This window comes from Lepidochelys kempii, chromosome 1, assembly GCF_965140265.1.
Source record: "Lepidochelys kempii isolate rLepKem1 chromosome 1, rLepKem1.hap2, whole genome shotgun sequence".
Classification (NCBI taxonomy): Eukaryota; Metazoa; Chordata; order Testudines; family Cheloniidae; genus Lepidochelys; species Lepidochelys kempii.
Window position 1 is genome coordinate 58754124 of NC_133256.1, and position 19534 is coordinate 58773657.

The following is a 19534-nucleotide window of genomic DNA, read 5'->3' on the forward strand; positions in this document are numbered from 1 at the left end:
TAGACACTGCATTACTTATGTCAACCCTAACAGTCCTCCTGCAGCTATCCCAGAATGCCTGACACTGACCACTCTGGTCACAATTGTGAACTCTACTGCTCAGGGGTCTGGAGACCTGAAGGCCTCCTGACCCTCTAAAGTCCTGTGAGTTTTTGAAATACCTTTTCATGATTGTCCAGCTTGGTAAGCACACCTACCAGCTCTCCATTGTTGTATGCAACTGCCCAACTGACCATGCCAGCTACACGCTCCAGAGATGCTCTGGCTTGGAGTAGACAGGAGGTATTGGATCTCCTGGGGCTGTAGGGAGAAGAGGCTATGCAGGCACAGCTACAGGCTAGCCATAAAAGTGTGGACACCTACAAGCAGATTGCACAGGGGATGCAGGAGAAGTGGTATGGCAGGGATCAGCAGCAGTGCTGCATGAAAGCAGAGTGTGGCAGGAATACCATAAGGCCAGGGAAGCCAACAGTTGATCCAGTGCCAAGCCTCAGACCTGCCGTTTTTACAAAGACCTGCATGCCATACTTGGTAGACACCCCATTACCCGTAGCCAACCTTGGATACCTTTGAGGAGCCCGTCACGGGTCTCTGGCGTGAGGAGAAGGGTGGGAGATATGCAACTGTGGGGGTGCAGCTGTGCCACGGTCCAGAACCTGTTTGAGATTTGATTGCAGACCAGTGAGTCCTGGCAGTTGAGCACAGGTAAGCCCAATGCAGGGGAAGGAACCTTGGATAAGTGTGTAAATGTATTTCCCATTACAGTGATGTATTAATGAAGTGCCCAACTTAACAGGACACAGCTATCGACTTTTCATTAAATTTACTCATACTAGAAGAGGTAGTGGTTCTACAAAGAGAAGTAGAATTGTTTATGTGCTTTTTTCATTTCCCTGTACAGTTAGGCAGGGTGGACCATGTGAAACAGTTTGTTTATGTACACAGGGGTGTCCCTTGAATCCTCCAGAGAGATCTTGATGAAACTTTCATGGAGGTACTCTGCAATCCTCTCCTGAAGATTTCTAGGAAGGCAGCCTTATTTCTTCCTCTGAGGTAGGATTTTTTTCCCAGGCCAGTCAGTGATTACTGCAATGGTGCCTGCCCAAGTTAACAGGCCAGCAGCATATGGCCCTGAGCAGCTTCGAGAAGTCAGCAGCAGCTGTGCTCTCTGTGCCTTTGTTACTCTCAGGAGTGAGATATCAGCTAAAATCACGACCACCTGTGGACAATGGTGCCACTGTTCAGTGCCATTGCCATATACTCTTTATACAACTGAGCAATTCCTGTCTCATTTCCCTCACCCCAGACGGGCCATGCTCACCCTGTTTGGTGCTGTGAGTGGTGCCATGCACAAGCACTCTGAAGCAGAAGTGGCGATAAGCATGTCTGGTTTAAAACTTTAGGGGAGCAAGGGAAGGGAGTTCTGAATCTTAATGTTCACTTTCTTTTGTGACTATATTGACACTAGTACCTCTGTGTGTTTTGTCTGTAGCTGCTGCCATTGTGGCTTTGAGGGGTTTCCCCCTCCACACTGATGGAATGCCTGAGTCAGACAAGAAGGAGAAAGAAAAGGACTCAGGATAACATGTTCAGTGAGATGCTGCAAGCCAGGGCTGCATCAGACTGTGAGCAGAGTGCCTGGAGGGTGAATATCACAGACTGTATGGAGAAGGAAAGAGCAGATAGGAGAAAGGCCCAGGAGTTGCAACAGGAAAAGGGAGATGCGCTAGGATATAATGGGGCTTCTCCAGCAGCAAACACAGATGCTGCAAACTCTTGTGGACCTACTGATTCAACAATCCCAGCTCACTTCCCTTTGCAGTGTCTGGAGAACTCAATTATAGCACCTCCCTATTTCTCTTTCCCCCAGCATTCCACGTGGCCTCTGTGGCCACATCCCTACCCTACCACTCCACCCCAGGAGACAAACAACCACAGCTTCACAAGCACTGACCTATGGAAGCTCCAGTTGCTGTATGTGTAGCTAAAATGGACATGAACATTCTTTCCCCGTTAAGTTCTGTTCTATTAATTTAGTAAGTTTTTAAAGTATTTGCTTTTAAATTGCACAGATTTTTCTTTGTACTGGTTTTGTTACTCAAATTCTGTTATTTGGAGAATGATTCATCTTTATTAGTTCAGAACATATGCAGAGTCCTTAGCAGTACTGAAAGCAACCACTTACTGGTTTCCGTACAGTGTGACACAAAACTCAGAATCAGTGACGAACAGTGTAATAATCATAAATGTACAGCAAGCACCCACAATTCCTAACAGGTCCCCACACTGCAGAGCCAGGCAGAGCACAGTATATCACAATGCATGACTGTGGCTCACTGTTAAAGTACTCTTTCAAAGCCACCCTGAGCCATATAGCTCCATTTGAGCTCTTGTAATCACCCTTGTGCCTGACTGTTCAAACTCAGCAGACTCTACCTCTTCCCTCCACCCCAAAGGCAACTTCCCCCCTTGGCATCACAGATATTATGAAAGACACAGCGGGCAGCTGTAACCACTAGGATATTTTTTTCACTGAAATCCAATCTTGTGAGTTAGCATTGCCAGCATCCATTCAATCTACCAAAAGCATACTCAACTGTCATTTTGCATTTGCTGAGTCAGTAGCTGAATCTTTCCTTGGTGCTGTCAAGATGGCTGGTGTATGGCTTCATGTCCAGAGGAGCAAGGTATAGGCTGGGTCCCCCAGGATCACTACTGGCATTTCAATATTGCTACTGGTAATCAGCCAGTGCTAAAAGAAAGTCCCTGCTTGTAGATTTATGAACAATCTTATGTTCTTAAAGATATGAGAATCATGCTCTTTCCTGACCAGCCAACACTGACGTTGGTGAAACGTCCCCAGTGATCCAGCAATACTTGCATAACCAGAAAAAAGTAGTCCTTTCAGTTGAGTGGCAAGGTGGTCTGGTGCCAAAATAGGGATATATGTGCTCTCTATTGCCCCACTGCAGTTCAGGACCCCCATTGCTGTAAATCCATGCACTATGTCCTGCACATTGCTGAGAGTCACAATCCTGCATAGCAAGAAGTAATGAATGGCCCTGCACACTTGCATGACAATTGCCCCGACAGTCAATTTTCTAACTCCAAAATGATTACCCACTGACTGGTGTTTGTGACTGCCGCTTGTTTCTTCGCTCTCAGTGTGGCACTCATTCTGGTGTCCCTGCGCTGGAGGGCTGGAGCAAGCTCAGCCCACAGATCCAGAAACGTGGCCTGGCACATCCGAAAGCTCTGCAGCCACTGCTCATCATCAGCCCGAATTACGATGCGATCCCACCAGTCAGTGCTTGTTTCTTGGGCCCAGAAGCAGTGCTCCACCATCTGCAGCTGCTCCATAAATGCCACCAAAACACTTGAACTGATTCTTGCTATGTCCCACAGCAATCTGTCCTCCATAAAATTGTGATGTTCCCTGCTGATTCAGTTCTTCTTGCAGCTCTGCAAATACTGGAGGATCGGCATCTGTTCTGTGATTGCAATGCTTACGACAATAGTGCAGAGATGTGCAGATTCCATGCTTCTGTCAGAGATGGTGGACAGTGAGGAGGGCTGTGCTGATTCATGGGATTTTTTTAAAAAGCTGTGAAAATTATGGGCTATGCGTGACATTATGGGATGGAGAAAATTGCACACTGGAAAGTTGACCCCTTGCTACCTGTTACCCCTCATGACTCATTTTTTCCCCACCATTCATTGACAAAACTTCCCAAAAGACAGTGCACGGGATGGTGGCGCGTTGCACACTGGGATACCTAGCTATGGTACACTACACTGTGCATTGACACAATATGCTTACAAGGTTGCTTCTTTCCTACAGAAATCTTTTCCTTAATTCCCTTCTCTGGGCCTCCCTCTAGGACACATCTCTCTATGCTCACTAGAGCAGGATCCAGCCTTTGTTCAGCTGCAAAGGGCTTGCAGCTAACAGCTGAAACAGTTCTGTCAGTGACAGGCACTCCACCCCCACTCTCTCCTTTCCTGATGAGGTGCTGCCTTCAGCTGCAGTGCAGGAGACAGTCTCAACTCCATCCACACTTGGAACCATGCTGCTTCCCTTTGCTGCAGAGGAATCAAAGAGAATTGCTCCCTTTCCTCCAGCACTTCCTGGGACTTTACTCTTTTCCTCTGGGGTCCCACCATAATATTCCTTCTTGAGAAACTACATGGAAAAAATCATTCCCAATAAGCATGTCAATGGGGATATTTTCATTCTCAACTGATACTCATAGTCTCTCTCTTTTTCTGCTACCTGCAGTCTGTACAGCTCTAACTTTGCAACTGCATCGCTCTCATCCATTTTTATGCCTTTCTGCTCCTATTTCCCTTTCCCAAAATAAGAAACAGAAAATAACAAAAGTGTAACTTTTTTTTTTTTTTTACTGTATTCAGCCAACCCACTTAAAATCTCGGCACCAGTGTATGAAGTGCAAATTTCATTCAGAACAACAAGCTGTGCATTTCAGTCTGCTTGCTGCACCACTATGACATGTCCCCGGGGTACAATCTAGACTGTGAAACCACTGTGTCCCCTTAAATTCCCCAGCCTGGGCTGACTCTCAATATGCTATGCTAGTGACAAGCAATAAACCTCTCCAGAGGCTATGATCACTCACCCATCAATATGTGGTGACACACCCAGTTGAGTTGTATGACTGCTCTCTAAGCCACTCATGAACTGTATAAAGAGACACCAGCAAATGTCCCAAGCCCCAAACCTTGCGCTCCAGTAATGTGCCATTTTACACTGCTCAAGACTCCCTAGGCAGTGCAAGCTCATTAATTAGTTAGCCACTTCGTCAAAGGAAAGCGACCATGCACCAATCTTTGTAATCTAAGCAGATTCCCCAAGCACTTCAACCCAAAACACACTGTTTTAGATCAAATATAAAAAAGAGATTTATTAACTATAGAAGGATAGATTTTGAATGATTATAAGGGGTAGGCATAGAGATCAAAGTTGGTTACATAAGAAATAAAAATAAAATCGCAGCCTAAATTCTACAGGCTAAGCAAGATTTGAATCAAGCACTTTCTCGCCCCTCTAGATGTTCCAGCAGTTTACATTTCTTATTACACAGGCTGAATTTCTTTCTTAGCCTGGGACCAATCTCCACAGTTCAAAGTCTTTGTCTTCCTAATTTCTTGTTGCCTTCAGAGTAGGTGCGGGAGGAGAGAGGCCAAGTGGTGATGTCATCGATCCTTGTTTATACTTTCTCTCTAACAACCTCACACTTGGTAAGGCAACTCACATCTTTTCACATATTTATAACTGCTCCTGTATTTTCCACTCCATGCATCTGATGAAGTGGGTTCTAGCCCACGAAAGCTTATGCCCAAATAAATTTGTTAGTCTCTAAAGTGCAACAAGGACTCCTCGTTGTTTTTGCTGATATAGACTAACACGGCTACCACTCTGAAACTTATAACAATAGAATACCAATTGAAATTTATTAAATATTTTTGGATGTTTTTCTACATTTTCAATATTGATTTCAATTACAACACAGAATATAAAGTGCACAGTGCTCACTTTATATTATTATTTTTTTATTACAAATATATGCACTGTAAAAATGATAAACAAAAGAAATAGTATTTTTTAATTCACCTCATACCAGTACTGAAGTGCAGTCTCTTTATCGTAAAAGTATAACTTACAAATGCAGATATTTTTGGGTTACATAACTGCACTCAAAAACAGTGTACAACTTTAGAGCTTACAAGTGCACTCAGTCCTACTTCTTATTCTACCAATCGCTAAGACGAACGAGTTTGTTTACATTGACTGGAGATATTACTGCCTGCTTCTTATTTACAATGTCACCTGAAAGAGAGAACAGGCATTCACATGGCACTTTTGTAGCCAGCACTGCAAGGTACTTACATGCCAGATATGCTAAACACTCGTATGCTCTTTCATGCTTTGGCCACCATTCCAGAAGACATGCTTCCATGCTGATGATGCTCATTAAAAAAATAATGCATCAATTAAATTTGTGACTGTACTCCTTGGGGGGATAATTGTATGTCTCCTGCTCTGTTTTACCTGTATTCTGCATATATCATGTTCTAGCAGTCTCAGATGGTGACCCAGCACATGTTCATTTTAAGAACACTTTCACAGCAGATTTGATAAAAGGCAAAGAAGGTACCAATGTGAGATTTCTAAATATAGCTACAGCACTCAACCCTAGGTTTAAGAATCTGAAGTGCCGTCCAAAATCTGAGCAGGACGAGGTGTGGAGCGTGCTTTTGAGAGTCTTGAAAGAGCAACACTCTGATGTGGAAACTACAGAACCCAAACCACCAAAAAAGAAAATCAACCTTCTGTTGGTGGCATCTGACCAGATGATGAAAATGAACAAGCGTTGGTCCGCACTGCTTTGGATCATTATCGAGCAGAATCCATCATCAGCATGGATGCATGTCCTCTGGAATGGTGATTGAAGCATGAAGGGACATATGACTCTTTAATGCATCTGGCACGTAAATATCTTGCAATGCCAGCTACAACAGTGCCATGCAAACGCCTGTTCTCACTTTCAGGTGACATCGTAAACAAGAAACAGGCAGCATTATCTCCTGTAAAATGTAACCAACCTTGTTTGTCTGAGTGATTGGCTGACCAAGAAGTAGGACTGAGTGGACTTGTAGGTTCTAAAGTTTTACATTGTTTTATTTTTGAATGCAGTTTTTTTTGTACATAATTTTACATTTGTAAGTTCAACTTTCATGATAAAGAGATTGCACTACAGTACTTGTATGAGGTGAATTGAAAAATACGTTTTTGTTTTTTACAGTGCAAATATTTGTAATAAAAATATAAAGTAAGCACTGTACACTTTGTATTCTGTTATAATTGAAATAAATATATTTGAAAATGTAGAAAACATCCACAAATATTTAAAATAAATAGTATTCTATTGTTCTTTAACAGTGCGATTAATCACGATAAATTTTTTTAATCGCTTGACAGCCCTACTATGTATATACATTCCTAGAAAGCCTTTCTGTAGGTGTAATTAACAAAGCCAGTATGGAAATGAATTAATGAATGAATATAATGTAGGTCACACAAAAAATTTAATCCTTGTTTGAGCATAGAAATAGTGTAATCCAATCTATTAATTAATAGTAAACACCTTACCCAGTGGGAAGGGCAGATAGTAAATTGAAGGACATGTTAAGTATTCTAAGTGTCTTGAGTTTGTGGACATCATCAGGGATCTCTTTGATGGGGTTGTTTCGGAGCTTCAGTACTTCTAAGTTTTTAATATTATATACCTTCGGGGGGGAAAAAAGTAATGGAAAAAAAGTTGTTTACCACAAAGATAATCTGATTCTTGTTATGGTAAGAGTTTCTACATTTCTAACATTAGTAAGTGACACTGTAATAACTAGAAACAAGGAAACTGTCCTAATATTGTATGAATCTTGCATTTAATGTACAGCAGTAGCTAATTAGTAATGTTATTTTAGTTAAAGTACCTTATAAAAATGTCATGTGGTTTCTGGGCCTGCTCCTGATCTCACTTACACTGCTGTAGTATTATAGGTTGGGCTGGTAGCACCATCTACTATTAAGGTTGCCCTACACTTCCCATTACAAAAACATGTTTCCAGTTGCTTATAACTTAACCAAACTAACTGTTTCGGCTGAAATTTTCCATGCTGGGTGTCTGCCACAGGCTGAATCTTTTTGGAAAATTTCAGCCAAAACAGTTCAGCCATTTTGAAGAATGGGGCTAGGGAAAAATACATTCTTTTGACCATGTTAAACATCTGATTAAAACCTTTTTTTTTTAAGTTCTAGCACCCTGATACTTTGGGATTTAAAATGTGGCAGAGGGGTGGCCTTTGTGTCTTGGATGTGTTTTTTGCTGTCCCTATGAAAATCAGCCCTAATTTGGCCAAGTTATAAGCCTTTGAAAAAAATCACAGGTCACATATGATCAGTAGAGACTTCTTTAGATTTTAGCAGTTAATTTCCCTAAAGATTCTGTCTGCACTGAGTATGCTCCAGCCCAGGTCAGAGCAGGACCTTTCCAGTGATTGAAGCTCTGGGCTGCTGCAACCCATACCATATCTGGGTCCAAGCACGTTAACTGAGAGATTGAGAACACAGGTGAGTTAATGACACACCCACACACACACACACCGCCTGGCCCATGCAGCATGGAGGAGACAGAGACTGGGAGCCAGGAGGGAGTTCGGGAACTGGTTGTGCACAGAAACTGGGACTTGGTTGGAAGGAAACTAGGAGACAGGAGGGGACAATGGGAATGGGGATGGGGAATCAGTATCACAGAATAGAATCATAAAATATCAGGGTTGGAAGAGACCTCAGGAGGTCATCTAGTCCAATCCCCTGCTCAAAGCGGGACCAACACCAACTAAATCATCCCAGCCAAGGCTTTGTCAAACCACGCCTTAAAAACCTTTAAGGATGGAGATTCCACCACTTCCCTAGGTAACCCATTCCAGTGCTTCACCACCCTCCTAGTGAAATAGTGTTTCCTAATATCCAACCTAGACCTCCTCCACTGCAACTTGAGACCATTGCTCCTTGTTCTGTCATCTGCCACCACTGAGAACAGCCGAGCTCCATCCTCTTTGGAACCCCCCTCCAGGTAATTGAAGGCTGCTATCAAATCTGCCCTCACTCTTCTCTTCTGTAGATTAAATAACCCCAGTTCCCTCAGCCTCTCCTCGTAAGCCATGTGCCCTAGCCATTTTCGTTACTCTCTGCTGGACTCTCTCCAATTTGTCCATATCTCTTCTGTATTGGGGGGACCAAAACTGGATGCAATACTCCTGGCATGGTCTCACCAGTGTCCAATAGAGGGGAATAATCACTTCCCTCGATCTGCTGGCAATGCTCCTATTAATATAGCCCAATATGCCATTGGCCTTCTTAGCAACAAGGGCACACTGCTGACTCATATCCAGCTTCTCATCCACTGTAATCCTCAAGTCCTTTTCTGGACAACTGCTGCTTAGCCAATCAGTCCCCAGCCTGTAGCGGTGCATGGGATTCTTTCTTCCTAAGTGCAGAACTCTGCACTTGTCCTTGTTGAACCTCACCAGATTTTTTTTGGCCCAATCCTCCAAACTGTCTGTGTCACTCTGGACCCTATCCCTATCCTCCATCGTATCTACCTCTCCCCTCAGCTTAGTGTCATCTGAAAACTTGCAGAGGGTGCAATTAATCCCATCATCCAGATCATTAATAAAGATGTTAAACAAAACCGGCTCCAGGATCGACCCCTGAGGCATGCCATTTGATACCGGCTGCCAACTAGACATCGAGCTGTTGATCACTACCCATTGAGCCCAACAATCTAGCCTGCTTTCTTTCCACTTTATAGTCCATTCATCCAATCCATACTTTTTTTAACTTGCTGGCAAGAATACTGTGGGAGACCGCATCAAAAGCTTTGCTAAAGTCAAGATATATCACATCTACTGCTTTCCCCATATCCACAGAGCCAGTTATCTCATCATAGAAGGCAATCGGGTTGGTCAGGCATGACTTGCCCTTGGTGAATCCATGTTGACTGTTCCTGATCATCCTCCTCTCCTCCAAGTTCTTCAAAATGGATTCCTTGAGGACCTGCTCTATGATTTTGCTGGAGACTGAAGTGAGGCAGACTGGTCTGTAGTTCCCTGGGTTCTCTTTTTTCCCCTTTTAAAAATATGGGCACTATATTTGCCTTTTTCCAATTGTCCGGGACCTCCCCCGATCGCCACAAATTTTCAAAGATAATGGCCAATGGCTCTGCAGTCACATCAGCCAACTCCCTCAGAACCCTTGGATGTATTAGATCTGGATCCACGGACTTGTGCATGTCCAACTTTTCTAAATAGTCCTTAACCTGTTCTTTCACCACTGAGGGCTGCTCACCTACTCCCCATGCTGTGTTGCCCAGTGCAGCAGTCTGGGAGCTGCCCTTGCCTGTGAAGTCTGAGGCAAAAAGAGCACTGAGTACTTTAGCTTTTTCCACATCATCTGCCACGATGTTGCCTCCCTCATTCAATAAGGGTTCCACACTTTCCCTGACCTTCTTCTTGTTGCTAACATACCGGTAGAAACCCTTCTTGTTACCCTTCACATCCTTTGGTAGCTGCAACTCCCATTGTGCCTTGGCCTTCCTGATTACATCCCTGCATGCTCTAGCAATATTTTATCCTCTTCCCTAGTCATCTGTCAAAATTTCCAGTTCTTGTAAGCTTCTTTTTTGAGTTTGAGCTCAGTAGGTGGGGGATGGGAGAGACAGAGATTGCATGAGGAGCTGTGGGGAGTGCGGGACTGACTAGGTAAAGAGACTTAAGATAAGAACCTGCTATGTGTGTGTGGGGGGGTGAACAACACTGAGATTGGATGAGGAGGCTGGGAAGAGAAATTGGAACTGGACTGAAAGCCAGTGGGGATGGGGAATGTGGATGATGAGACTAGACTGGAGGCCAGTCTGGGGGAGAGAGACAGCTTAGATGAAGGTCTGGGATGGACTGGCAATCTCTGGGCAAGGAGACTAGAACAGGAAGCTCCGAGGGGTGAGGTAGGGCTTGCTGGACAAGGATTTGGTGTTTAGATGAAAAGCCTAAGAAGTAGAGACTGGGAGTGGCTAGATAAGGAGAATGGGACTAAGATGAGAAGCCGGGGTGGGGAAGAGGCAGGACTGGGACACGGACCAGTGGGAGAGATGAGGTACTACAGATCACGCTTGGGGGAAATGGACAGACCAGTCTGGAATGAAAACCAATATTCCAGAGTCCCACCATTCCTCTCCTGTGAATAAGTACTGGTGTAACCCAATGGCAAAGTGTGCTGGCCTCCTCGAATACTGCTCCACAGCAGTTGTATATTATCATCTGTCAGTTACTCTGTTAGTTCAAATGGCAGAGGTTTTTGTGATGGATCCAAAGATTCCAACCCTGCTGATGACCCATTTGGGCCTCAGTACAATGTTTTTCAGTTTGCTTTTTCAAAAACCTAGGAAATTACACAAAAACTATGTTAAGCAAACATTATTTGGCTTGCACAGTCAAACACTCAACATTTGGAAATTCCAAAATTAAGATTGCCAGCACAACCTTAATTTGGCCCTTATGGGTATGTATTATGATCAGTCTAATTACACTATCACATACTATTTTCCCACAGGACCCCTACCTCTTTCAATGCACAGGATGAACCTGCTCTGGGGATGAATCAGGGTTGTGTAGTACAGGAGGCTGTGGTCTGCAGGCACCCTGCTTCATTTATTGCAGTTGGAAGGTGTGTGGTGAATGAGACAGGGGATTGTAGGAAGAGGAATGATGGTCTCATAGAATCATAGCAGTGTAGGAATGGAAGGGACCTCGAGAGGTCATCCAATCCAAACCCCTGCACTCAGGGCAGGACTATGTAATAACTAGACCATTCCTGACAGGTGTTTGTACAACCTGTTCTTAAAACCTCCAATGATGGAGATTCCACAACCTCCCTAAGCAATTTATTCCAGTGCTTAATTACAGTTAGGAAGCTTTTCCTAATGTCCAAACTAAAGTTCTCTTTCTGCAATTTAAGTCCACTGCTTCTTGTCCTATCCTCAGAGGTAAACAAGAACAATTTTTTCCCCTCGTCCTTAGAACCATATTTTATGTACTTGAAAATTGTTATCATGCCCCCACTCAGTCTTCTCTTCTCCAGACTAAACAAACCCTATTTTTTCCAATCTTCCTTCATATCTCATGTTTTCTAGACCTTTAGTAATTTTTGTTGCCCTTCTCTGGACTTTCTCCAATTTGTCCACATCTTTCCTGAAACGTGGCACCCAGAACTGTACACAATACTCCAGCTGAGGCCTTATCAGCACAGAATAGAGTGGAAGTGGAGAATTTGATTCTACTCCTACCTCTGCCATAGAGTTCCTATGTGATACTGGGCAAATCACTTAAACCAAACTTTTACCAGGTGGTCATTAATTGTGTGTTCCTCATTTTCTGGGTGCCCAGAGTGAGACCTTGGGGCTTTATGTGCAGAAGTGCTGAGCACTCACAGCTGCAACTGAAGTCAATGGAAGCTGTGCTTTGGACCTACATAGCCTACCAAATTCATGGCTATGAAAAACGCATCACAGACCGTGAAATCTGGTCTCTCGCCGTGAAATCTGGTCTTTTGTGTGCTTTTACCTATACTATGCCAATTTCATGGGGGGGGGGGGAGAAGGGGGAGGAGACCAGCATTTCTCAAACTGGGGGTCCTGACTCAGAAGGGAGTTATGGGGGGTGTCATAAGGTTATTTTAGGGGGGGCGTCACGGTATTACCACCCTTACTTTTGTGCTGCCTTCAGTGCTGGGCAACCAGAGAGTGGCGGCTGTTGGCCAGGCTCCCATTTCTGAAGGTAGCTCCCAGCCAGCAGCAGCACAAAAGTAAAGGTGGCATACCATACCATGCCACACTCCAGCTGCACAGCTCTGAAGGCAGCAGCGCAGAAGTGAGAGTGGTGGCTGCTGACTGAGGGCCCAGCTGTGCAGGCAGCAGCGCAGAAGTAAAGGTGGCAATACCATACCATGCCATCCTTACTTCTACGCTGCTGCTGGAGGCAGCTCTGCCTTCAGAGCTGGGCTCCCAGCCAGCATCCACCACTCTCCAGCTGCCCAGCTCTGAAGGCAGCACTGCTGCCAGCAGCACAGAAGTAAGGGTAGCAGTACTGCAACCACTCCTACAATAACCTTGTGACCCTCTCCCAAACTCCATCTTGGGTCAGTATCCCTACAATTACAACATAATGAAATTTCAGATTTAAATAGCTGAAGTCATGAAATTTATAATTTTTAAAATCCTATGACCATGAAATTGATCAGAATGGACCATGAATTTGGTAGGGCCCTAAACATACATATACTGTGCTATATAATGGTAAGTACTCTGAAAAATCAGGTTCCAGGATCACAAACTGGGCTCCCAAAATTAGTGGATAGTTTTGACTTTAATCTCTTTGTGCCTCAGCTCTCCATCTGCAAAAGAGGGATAATAAATACGCACTCATCTCACAGAAGTGTGGTGAAAATCAAATCACCAATGTTTGTGAAACACTCAGATACTATAGTTCTGAGCATTAATCAAAGCCCCTGAGAAAATTAATACTTCTGACTTCAGAGTAGGATCTGAATAATGTGCAGTAAGTAAAGCCTACAGTCACACACTGAACAATGAGGAAAAAAAATATTGACTAGCTGCTTATTAGTTGAGTACTGTCTGTCCTGTGCACTGAACGAGGCATGGATCCTGTGGAAAAAGTAGTATGTGATCATGTAATTGAGGACTGGATCATAGCATATGCACAAGAGAGTTGCATTAAGATTGCACAGGCAACTTTAATTCTGGAATTTCCTAACTTTTGCGTGCTTGACTTTGCAACCGGATTAAGGTTCTTTCAGCGTATTTTTTGTGCAGAATATTAGTATCAACCATAGATTGGTGCTCCATAAATGAGGATAAGTTTAAATCAGGAGTCACTTCCCATTGAAGTCAACTGAGTGACACTAGTATAAAGCAAGATCAGAATGGGACCTTCAGACACAGATGCAGAGATATTTCTAAATCTTGTTGGAATCTTTCCAGGCTCACATTGATTCTTACTATCCCATAAATAACCAGAAATGTAAAGGAATGATATTTTTCTAATATCTGAGCTATGCAATTTGCATCTCTTATTGCATCTCTTATTAAATCATTGTTGTTTGAAAGTTACATTTTTTTATGTTTAGTTTAATATTAAACTGTAAAAATTCAGACAGTCTTACAGTTTTACTCTTAATAACGATAAGGAAAATAACTGGTACATACCTCCCTGGGAAAGAAGTGTAAGTCATTGAATGATAGGTTAAGATACAACAAAGTGTCGACTAAAGGTGTCAGGTCTGGAAGGAGAGTCAGGAAATAACCCTAGAAGACATATTCAGTAGAAAGGATATATTAACTAAATTAAAAAATCAACATTTTTTATCAATGGGGTGGGGGAGGGGCAGAGCTAAGAACTGGCTCCATCAGGACGTAATTTAAAAGATTTAAAAAAAAATAGTTAGACAAAACACCAAAATGACTCCATTGATGGATACAAAGAATCATAGAAGTGTAGGACTGGAAGGGACCTCAGGTCATCTAGTCCAACCTCCTTCACTCAAGGCAGGACTAGGCAATTTATTCCAGTGTTTAACTATCCTGACAGTTTGGAAGTTTTTTCTAATGTCCAACCTAAACCTCCCTTGCTGCAATTTAAGCCCATTGCTTCTTGTCCTATCCTGAGAGGTTAACAAGAACAATTTTTCTCTCTCCTCCTTTTAGTAACTTTTTATGTACTTGAAAACTGTTATGTCCCCTCTCAGTCTTCTCTTCTCCAGACTAAACAAACCCCATTTTTTCCAATCTTTCTTCATAGTTCATATTTTCTAGAATTTTACTCATTTTTGTTGCTCTCCTCTAGACTTCCTCTAATTTGTCCACATCTTTCCTGAAATGTGGCACCCAGAACTGGACACAATACTCCAGCTGAGGCCTTATCAGTGTGTCTTGCTTACAATACTCCTGCTAATATATCCCAGAATTATGTTTGCTTTTTTGCAACAGTTTTACACCATTGACTCATATTTAACTTGTGATCCACTATAAACCTCAGATCCCTTTCCGCAGTTCTCCTTCCTATGCAGTCGTTTCCTGTTTTGTGAGTGTGTAACTGATTATTCCTTCATAAGTGGAGTACTTTGCATTTGTCCTCACTGAATTTCACCCTATTTACTTCAGGCTATTTCTCCAGTTTGTCCAGATCATTTTGAATTTTAATCATATCCTCCAATGCACTTGCAACCAACCCCTCCCAGCTTGGTATCGTCTGCAAACTTTATAAGTGTACTCTCTCTGCCACTTTCTAAATCACTGATGAAGATACTGAACCGACCCATTACCAATCCCTGTGAGTCCCCACTTGATATGCCTTTGCAGCTTGACTGTGATCCACTAATAACTACTCTCTGGGAATGGTTTTCCAACCAGTTATGCACCTACCTTATAACAGCTCAGTCTAGGTTGTATTTCCCTAGTTTGTTTATAAGAAAGTCATGTGAGACAGTATCAAATCATTATGCAAGGAGCATCAAAGGATTTGCCTAACTGAGGGCCACATTGCCTCTCACCTCCCACTTCATTGATCTCCTCTTTCCTCTTGCATCAAATTTAAGCTACTTGTTCCCACTTTCTATGCTCTGCATGGCCTAGTTACTACTTTTATCTTTTATTATGCCCTCTTTGTATGAAATGTACGGGGCTGTTTCCTGTGATCTTCCTAAGGTGCACGGGATGTGTACTCTGGAGCTGTCTAGCTAAATAGGTTCTGGAATGTACATGATGTTTGCAACTCAGAGATCCAGAGTCTTAGAAAGTGAAGCTTCCTCTTTTCATTTTTTAAAACCCCTTTCTTTCAAAGCTAGGAAACCCCATACAAAAAGCTATGGTAAAAAAATATGAATTCCTGATCAGGAAATTAAGTCACGATTGCATGCACAACCTTTGTCTACACCCTTGGGTATAAATAGTTGGATACAGTATTTAATTATATCATATATTATAATCTTAATACATTAATATACTTTTCTCTACAACCTTAGAGAAATTTATATGAAGTAACTATTTCCTTGTAAGCTAGAATTGTGAGTCATTTCTATGAAAGTTACTTAGTAAACTGTACGTTCCTAACAGATACTACAGATTGAATGTAAACAGGGAACAATAATAAATAGTTGAATAAATATTAAGCATTATTATACTGACAAACAGATCAATTGTCAATGCTTTGACTCAACAGATCCATGCATTACATGAAAACAGAAATAATTAAAAACAGCATCTACATAACAGGGCCAAATTAATGCCAGGCAGGGTTCCAGAAACTTTAGACTGTGAAGTCTCTGGCCTCCTAGAAAGAGGGTTGGGCACCTTATCCCACCTTCAGGATCTTGCCACTCCTGCTTGCATGGTGCTGAAGCAATCTGATGGCACTATATGGAGGAGAAGAAGTAGCAATGTGTCCAAACTCAGTCCAATACTGCAAGAGGTGCTAGGGCCAAGAGATGTCACATAAATCATGAGGTGCATCAGAAAAATGAGGAGAGACACACAATATAAGGGAAGAAGAGTGAGGGTGAAAAAGGAGAGGAAATAGATAATAAAGAGGGAGATCAAGGTGAGGCAAGAGAATTAAAAAGGCGCATCTAGAACAACCAAGCTTAAGACTAATCTAAAATTGGTAAACAAATCTTAAGTTATTTTAGCCATTTTTAATTTTTAAAAAGTGACCATATACTGACAATTTTAATACCAGGTTCTAGGTGAATGAAGTTAAGAAAGCCAAGTTATGAATCCCAGGGAAACTGTGTTTCTAATGAAAGCAGCAGTTGATCATTAAGGATAGCGATATGGAAAGTGGGTGCAGCTGTAATTTTTGAAAGGTATACCTTAAGATTAAGTTCAGTTCTTCTATGGATTGTGCAGTATAAAACTGCCATTCTGGACCTGGCCATCAGTTTTTCTTGTTCATCCTGATCTCTTAACAAATTCTGGTACCCGAATCCCTGGATACCCTTTATAGTATCATCATCAAGGGCACGATCAGGTTCTGCAATTAAAAATATATGTAGTCAAATAAAGAAATAATCATTGAGATTAGGAAATAAAGAACTAAAGCTTCATTATGTAGATCCCAAATTTATAGCCAAATCCTTCCATGCACTGTCAGGCCTTACTCAGGCAAAATTCCCTGTTACAAATCAGTATCTTAGCATTACCTGGATAAAGACTGCAGAATTTGACCCTTTAAAAGCATTCAAATTTATTCAACTTTTTTTTTTGAAGGGGGAGCAGCAGAATGGGTTTCAGCTATTGATAAAAGGGCCTGAGCAGTGATGTTTGGATTTGGAGCAGAACTTTCCTAAAGTTTGGGAGCATCTTGTTCAGGTCCATCTATAGCTTCAACCCACAACAGATGATGTTAAAGAGATTGAAGATTTTGATTTTGTTTAGATAAACCATTAAAGCCTAAATTTTCAGAAAGTGGCAATTGATTGAGGGCTTTAATTCTGGGTGGCTCAATCCATGGCACAAGCTTGCGATGAATTTCAGGTTTGGTTACAAAAGCTTTCTACCACTCTTACTGTTAATAGTCCAAATGGATTCCTCACTCACTGGTTTAAGACCCTACAATCCAAAAGCCCAACAGGGTGAGAGTGAAAAGCTTTGGCTCTGAATTTCCTTCCTGTCTTGGTTTTATTGTAATTGTACATTTCTATTATTTATTATGACAACATCCATTATAATTTATTATAACATCCATTTCATTCTCCCCTTAAAAATGGCATGCAGTATTGGGAGTTGATAGTAGGACTGTTCTTCATCTTTTATATTGCCATTACAAAATTCCCACTACAGTGCTGTACATAGTTTATTTCATAATTGTAATGTATATATCTTACCCCTACCTGAATAGGACACTTTTTTGCTCTGTCTATGAGCGTACAGCTTTAAACTGTCCATATAAGATTCTTCCCCTTCATCACCTTCTTCTAAAATCTGTTCCAATGAGTTAGATTTTCTTATTTTCTCCTCCAAAGCCATTTCTGAAAAAAGTTGGGAGTGGTGGTAGAAGAGGTATGTGAGAAATGTATTAACTTAGTCAGACTAGCCCATTTCTCATTTACCCAAAGGATCATTTACACAGCTCTGGCAGCATAAATGGACCATCAAGTCAACGCTTACTTTTAAGGCCTCTTTACATTACCAGAGCAGCATAAAGGGACATAGTATAAATGACCATCAGGGAACCAAATTTCTTATCATAGCTTGCATGTGTCATAGGACAGCTATCTGAAATTCCTGATACACTATTTCTCTAGTATTCTCAGCAGTCATTTAAAAAAAAACAACAAAAAACCACCACCACACCTATATTCCCACTAAAATGCAATATAGGCTTATCTTAGAGTTAAGATTGATGCACTTTATTTCCAGCCATGCAAACCATAAGAAGAAAGGAAATACGCATCTATGTCATTCAACAGCCCATCTGCACGCCACTCATCAGTTCCCTTTCTCAACCTCAGCTCCCTCCCTTCCACCAACCACAATCCACTTATCTCCACCCATTTTGAACAACCAATGTGCAGCCTCAACACCACAGCCACATTAATGGTTACGTGTTCATATGATTAATATAGAGTTGGTGTGGTTTCATGTTCCATTTTACATAATTCTGTAAATAGTTTTGTACTGGGGTGTGTAAATGAGATAGAGGGTAAGACTGCAAATGGTGGCTGCAAACCATGTTTTTATGTAACATTCAGGAAATGTTATGTAAATGGGTGATTTATTTGGTTGGTGATGGGCCCAAATTTGGAAGCAATTTTAATGTAAAAATCACAGAATTGAAATATGCATGTGTGTCAGCTGGTGTGTTATATTTACAGTGGGAGTTCAGTGCCTATTTGTTCAGGATGAGGGTGGAGATATATATTAACATTAACAGTTCTGAACTATAGATTGTGCAATCAATTTAACGACAAAATGCCATAACTATCTGGTTACAGTGTATACTCATTTTAACGTTCCATGCAACCCTTGAAATAAGTGTCTCTCTAAGAAATATTTTAAGAAAATAATGGGTGAATGTTGCCTACTCACTTTTTTCCACCCATCACCCTTCCCCAGAAAAAAATACATTAAAAATGTTTACAATGTTTCAGGTCATAAAAGGCCAAGCCTGTAAATTAGCACAGAGAAATAATAGAACTGGACTGTCTGACCAGTCCTAGAATCAGATTCTTAAATTTTCATTAGCAAACAAAAATTACATTTAGCAACAGTTAAGGCTTGCTTATTTCCCCTGTGTGAATCACTACTAACTTAGCTACAGGAATAATTGCTCACCCTTTTCTAGACCAGCCATCAGAGGAGACGACACACTTTCACAGTGGATTACCCACCTATTTAGTAGCTAATATAAAATTGGTGACTGGAAATCACCAGTTGATTCTATCCCTGGCTTTGGGAGTGAAGTGCAGTTTACAGTTTAAAGATAGGCTAACTAAAAGTAGGTTAGTTGCTCTGAAAGGTCATAGCACAGTGGCTAAACTTGGGATTGCTCATGCCATAAGCTTGGGTTCTAGGCCACCAGTGATTTCACATTAAGTCCTATCTCTTGGTACGTTATTTATTGTTGAATTAAAATTCAGTAGGTTTGCTTTGGCACACATTTTCTGTTACAGCTGAAGAGGTATAAAATATTGATAAACAATACCGATGTATAACTGATATTCTAGGAATCAGCACGTGAGGAGCAACAATCTGGACAAAAGATAGGTCCCAGAGAGTTGCAGAGTTTTTGCAAAAGGTATACAAAGAAGAGTGAAGCAATCCAGGGAGGCAGTGGAAGAAGGAATCATCAGAAAGAGAATAATAATAAAATTACCCTATCGATT

General features: G+C 41.8%; 1 protein-coding gene across 1 annotated transcript in view; it reads right to left on the reverse strand.

The window, feature by feature from the left end:
- LRRC63 (leucine rich repeat containing 63) overlaps positions 1-19534 on the reverse strand; it is a 50913-nt gene that overhangs the window by 10746 nt on the left and 20633 nt on the right. The window contains exons 4-7 of the mRNA XM_073344530.1: positions 17540-17677; positions 16520-16680; positions 13860-13958; positions 7172-7308 (exon numbers count right to left, since the gene is read on the reverse strand). Coding sequence (XP_073200631.1) covers positions 7172-7308; positions 13860-13958; positions 16520-16680; positions 17540-17677 — 535 coding nt within the window. The remainder of the gene's footprint in view (positions 1-7171; positions 7309-13859; positions 13959-16519; positions 16681-17539; positions 17678-19534) is intronic.